This window comes from Podarcis muralis, chromosome 4 (genome assembly GCF_964188315.1).
Source record: "Podarcis muralis chromosome 4, rPodMur119.hap1.1, whole genome shotgun sequence".
In the NCBI taxonomy this organism is placed as follows: domain Eukaryota; kingdom Metazoa; phylum Chordata; class Lepidosauria; order Squamata; family Lacertidae; genus Podarcis; species Podarcis muralis.
The window spans coordinates 73,486,075-73,492,074 of NC_135658.1; the positions used below are offsets into that span (position 1 = coordinate 73,486,075).

The 6,000-nt window shown below is 44.8% G+C and overlaps 1 protein-coding gene across 1 annotated transcript in view; it reads right to left on the minus strand.

Annotated features, from left to right (window-relative positions):
- Positions 1 to 6,000, minus strand: part of GABRG3 (gamma-aminobutyric acid type A receptor subunit gamma3) — a 305,700-nt gene that overhangs the window by 6,723 nt on the left and 292,977 nt on the right. Inside the window, exon 7 of the mRNA XM_028727830.2 lies at positions 4,984 to 5,136. Within this exon, the coding sequence (XP_028583663.1) occupies positions 4,984 to 5,136 (153 nt within the window). The remainder of the gene's footprint in view (positions 1 to 4,983; positions 5,137 to 6,000) is intronic.

The window sequence follows — 6,000 nt, forward strand, 5'->3', positions numbered from 1 at the left end:
ACAGAACTGATGGCTGTCCTATAAAAAAAGCTCGCCTGAAAGTGACCACAGTGGAGTAGTGGATGGGTGCTTGAATAGAAGACCTTTAGACTGCCATTCTATCCCTATTTGCCCAGGAATAAGCTCCACTGAACTTAATGGGACTTACTTTTGAGTGGGTATGTACAGGATTACACCACATAGTGTTGTGCTTAGAGTATTGGACTCGAACAGTGGCTTCCCAAGTGAGCACTACTGCCCCCTGGGGGTGGTGGGATTACTTAGGGGAGCACTGAAAGCCAAGGGGGAGATGACTATTAGACTTCAAAAAACTGGAATCACTGGTTCAAGTTCACCAGCTTTGTGGAATTCATCAAACGAAATAGTTTCAACTGGATTTTGAGCAAATGTGCAAATAATTGCTACTGTTTTGAATGTTCTTGTTTTATTATCTTCCTTAGTGGTTCATTCCGTTCGCCATTTTGAATAATGCTTTTTATAGGCAGGTTAGGGGGCATTGGGGATGAGTTTATGGAGCCAAGGGGGTGCTGCCTTGAAAAAATTTGGGAACCGCTGGTCTAGCGCTAGGACTAGAACTAGGCAGACCAGGGTTCAGATCCCCATTCAGCTGTGGAACTCACCACATGACCTTGGGCCAAGAACAGTCTCTCAGCCTAGGTTACCTCACATGGTTCTTGTGAGGATAACATGGGAAGAAAGAGAACCATGTGTGCCATCTTGACATGCTTGGGAAAAAGTTGGGATATAAATACAATAATCAATACATACATAGAAGATCTGATTCATCCCTATCTGTCAGTTTCATGTAGATGTGTTTTTGGCTACTGATACTAATTGGTTAGTGTGTGATCCCACAGATCCCGGGATCCATGTTGTTCTCACTCTTGTTTACAGATGGGGAATAAAGATACAGTGACTTGATTCAGGCCACACACAGGAAAGCATGCCTCAAGTGATCAGTTAAGGGCACATGCAAGCATGAGGACCCCTGATCAAATGCTTCAGAGCAGGACTGGGGTGAACACAACCCTGTCCACAGCTGATCTCAGTAGGGCGAGCAGGACTGTGTTCACCCTGATCCTGCAACCCACCCTAGCAACCTCCCCTTTCCTACAGTCTTGAGGCAGGGGGAAGGCAAGACAGCAAGGGCTTCAACACTTCAAGCTGGATTCAGACATTCACCTGAACATGCAAAAGACAGAACTGGAGATGGGAAGGGGTGTGCATGCAAGCCTCGCCTGCAATGTTCTCAAGATCCTGTCTGGATTTTTGCATGAAGATCAGTGTTGAAGTTTGCAATTCATTACGTGGTGACCCTATTTCAATCCAGGTTTCAAATCTCATCTATTGACTCAGGTCAACAGGACAAGAAGGGTGCACATTTCCTTACAAAAAGATGCCCAAGACCTAATGGCTAACATATCTGCTGTTGGATGAGGATGAGATCTTGATAACCAGGACGTTACCCTGTCCCACAAATCTGCTGCAGATATCTCTCCCGGGGCAGCCTTGAATTCTGATTTGCACCTCTGCAGCCAAATATCTCCTAACCTCCTCATTTCCCCTTGACCATTCAAATGTTTAAAAGATAATAGTATCCTCTGATTAAGCTTCTAACCCATGCCTCCCTTTGATCAGACTGATAACAGAGGTTTGCAGTGATAAGCAAGCTGTTTGTGGAAAGCCAGGGCCAGAGGGCTTTGCTGCCTGCTAAAAACCACTTGACATTTACACGATCTTTGTTCTTCCATAGAAAATCGAGCATTGTGAAAATCTAATTCAAGAGCATGCTCTGTCATCATTTCATCACACTTTTGATAGAGAAATATTATTCACAGCTGGGCCCAATCATTTCTCATTTCCACAACTATGCCTAATCTAAAGAGGGTAGGTGGGCACACATAGAAATTTAGCAATGCCCAGTGGGTTTTTTCAGGGGGGGATGAAGGGGTACGCATACCCCTAAACATTTTATGAATCCAAGTTTGGCCTCATAGTGGGGCAGTATTTCAATATGAGTAGGAAAATGAAAGTACCCCTAAACATTTTTTTTTGGGGGGGGGGAGCACTGGCAATGCCTGTTTCTCACCCCCCCTCTTCAATACTACAGTAGTGGCAATAGCAAAGCTTTAATATTTGTCCCTCGATAGTGTTACACAACTCTTCCGCTTTTTCTATCTGTGAAACATGCTTTATATGGAGCATAAGCATGCAATTCTGTACATAATTACCCAGAAGTAAGCCAATATGACATGCATATCTGTGCTGAACTGTGGGTTTGTGGCATTTTCTGCTTATGTATTACACTAGCAGCCCTTGGAAAATCAGTGTCTTTGATGGGGGAAGATAACCAGAATTCCTCCAGAAATTGTTGGACTACAGTTCCCGTCACTCCTGCCCATTGGTCATCCTGGCAGGGGCTGATGGGCATCGTTGTTTAGCATCATCTGGAACGCCACAAGTTCTGCTTCTTCACCTTGAAATAAAACCCATGACTTATACTCCAGATGTTATACTTTTGATGCTATCCGATGGCTGCATTTTTAAATCTGTTCCTCCTGTGTGATTTTTTTTTTTACCCTTTGATCCTTTGTATATTATGAATGACAGCTCCCATCACCCCTGACTATAGCCCAGTGGACATCTGAAGATCACATATGAAGTCACCCCGATTTACTGTTTTGCAGATAAGATGCAGCCACAGGGAGGCAGAGTCTCCATCTGCATATATTGGCTTTTCTAATAAGTGGGGGAAATTGTTCATGTGGGATATTAGTGTTATCTGGAAGAAATCATCCCCCAACAACAAATGGTCCTTCCGCAGGAAGGAGAGGCAAGCATGAGCAGCAGGAGGAGAAACTGGGAACTGGTGGGGCTTACTGGATGGTTGCAGTTGAGCTAGACATTGGTAAAAGGTAAAGGTAAAGGGATCCCTGACCGTTAGGTCCAGTTGTGGCCGACTCTGGGGTTGCGGCACTCATCTCGCTTTATTGGCCGAGGGAGCCGGCGTACAGCTTCTGGGTCATGTGGCCAGCATGACTAAGCCGCTTCTGGTGAACCAGAGCAGCGCACGGAAACGCCGTTTACCTTCCCGCTGGAGCGGTACCTATTTATCTACTTGCACTTTGACATGCTTTTGAACTGCTAGGTTGGCAGGAGCAGGGACCGAGCAACGGGAGCTCACCCCGTCGCAGGGATTCAAACTGCTGACCTTCTGATCGGCAAGCCCTAGGCTCTGTGGTTTGACCCACCCTTAGACATTGGTAGAGCAGATGAAAGATTTGGTAAGCCAGCTACAGGGCTTGTGAACTGCCATGAGTGGTTGCATAATACACAGAACTCTGTGTATGCATAGTGGTGCTTTCTGGCCATGTGAAAGGGCAATTGGTTTGGGACCAATTGGTTTGGGATTTGTCCAGAATCAAAATTGTGTCTGCTTGTGGCTCCGGTTTCTCATAGTTACCCAAATGCAGTAACTACTCTGCCATCGCTGTTCATGAAAAGGAGCTCTGAGTCAGTCCAGAGTCCTCCTTCTACTGCCCCTAATAACTTCGCGCTACAACAATGGTAGTGCTTTTCACAGCGCGACCTCTTCAGCAAAGTAATAAAGGGCACCAGGATTCCTTTCCCGTCTGCTTGATCTCCCTCACCATGACCAATCTCTTGGGGTTGGTTCACTTTGATTTCTCATTGTTTGATGACTCACAGCTGAGTAGATGAATTGAAAAAACCTCATTCATTGTGCTTTGAGGTGAGATGCAGTATTTGAAAGTTCTGCCTGTCGTGTTGGATCTACCGCCATGCCCCATTCATTCACATCTGCCTGTGTGGACTTGTTCTTAGAACACTGCATTCAGGATACCTTGCGATGGTAGTCTTAGCAGCTTGGATTAACAACCTTGACAATGTCATATCATAAGGAGGAGACTGCACCTATACATTTGCATACCACAACAAATCCAAACTAGAGGTGTGCCCTATCTGTGGGCAAAGAAATTGTGGGGATGTTTTTACCAATGGAGGATTTCCCTAGAGGGAGAAGAAATTCTCCAACATTTTCTTGAGGGGTGTGTGTGTGTTTGAACTCACCATTAGTAGTGTCAGTACTTCATTTTCTTCTAAGGTTTGGGTTTGGGGTTTGTGTCAGTGTGACCATCATTTTGCTCGTCCCACGGTACTTTGAACTAGGTCTGGCACCAGCACTGGGCCAGACTGGCCCCTGGTCAAGGTACCTGTGTGCCTGAATGGTCCCTTCACTGACCCAACCTGGACACACTGCCATTCATTGCCTATCTGCTAGGAGTCTGGGTGCTTTACAGCAGCAGCAGGTGGTGGTGCCACTTTTGAAGCTCAGCTCCCACCTGTGGTGGCTGCCTGCCATTTTAAGTTACCCAAAATGCAATGCCCTGGCCCATAGATGTATGAAATATATCAACTGATTGTATCTATAGCCCAGGGAACTGGTGTGGGGCAGTGAAAGCAGTAGCAGTGCTAGAGAAATCGTGTAGCGATCACCCAGGGTTCTCAGTCATATACCCATTCATTGTTGTATGAGAATTCTTAGGGTGCTTCAAAAACAATGAGAAAGATAGAATTTGCAGTCTAAGAAACCCTGTTCTAATCTGCACTATACTATTAAATCCCTATTTTACCACTTTAAAAAGTCCTGGAAATGGTGGTTTGTTAAGGGTGCTGAGAGGTTTTAGGAAGACTCCCCTCACAAAGCTACAATCCCCAGAGTTCCCTAGGAAGAGGGATTGATGGTTAAACTACTCAGGCAGGAACAGAATGTCCAAATTTGCAGGATGCAAGCTGTCTCTTTCTCCCCCCCACCCCACTTCTCAATCTCTCTCTCTCTGACATATATATTTGCCATGAAGCAATTGTTCACTGGAAATTAGATTGAATTTCTCTACTGACAAAGAACATAGGCAGGATTCAAATCCACCGTGACACACACACACACAAATTCTGAGAACTTACCTAGGGCTGTTCTTGCTGGTGTGGCATCCTTTTTAATCCAAAACGATACCCAGGATAAGACAACTGTTAATATACAGGGAATGTATGTTTGAATAGTGAAGTATCCCATTCTTCTACTTAAATCGAAGTATATAGTCATGACTATATAATCACCTGCAAGAATAAATAGATTGTATAATTTGGTAACTGGCTTGTAGAATCCAGTGGGAGTCTGCTCACATGAAGAAGGAAACAGAGAACATTGCTGCAATGACTTACAATGTTAACATTCATGGGTGACACAGTGCTTTGAATAGAGAATACCTTTATATCAGTGATGACAAGATCACCTGGGGCTGGAGAGCCAAACTTTTCCAGGGCCCACACCCAATTATTATTATTTTTATACTATAAAAACCCCAACTCCCCCTAATTTGACATCAACGTTTTGTTAATCAGAATCTAAAATTTGAAACAAGGAACGCCCAACACATTCTGGCACCTGAGGAAAACTACAAAATAGCAGTGCACCACCACCAGTTCAGAGGAGTGAAAATCAGCTTGGGAATGAAAGGGGAGGGTGGAGAGGAGAAGCAGGTGGCGGCGGCCGAAGCAGAATAGGGTGAATCCACCACTCTTCCCAGAGGGTCCAGATCTGCTGCCCAAAGCAGATGCCTCATTCCGCTTCATGGGCAAGCCACCCCTAATTTGAACTATTTGAATATGGCAATTTATATAATCTGAAACATGTACAGTGGCACCTCGGGTTACAGACGCTTCAGGTTACAGACTCTGCTAACCCAGAAATAGTACCTCAGGTTAAGAACTTTGCTTCAAGGTGAGAACAGAAATGACGTGGCGGCAGCAGCGGGAGGCCCCATTAGCTAAAGTGGTCTTCATGTTAAGAACATTTCAAGTTAAGAACGGACCTCCAGAATGAATTAAGTTCTTAACCTGAGGTACCACTGTACAGCAAATATATAATAATTTAAAGTTATTAGGTATATACATATTGTCCTTGATGTGACTTGGGACCCT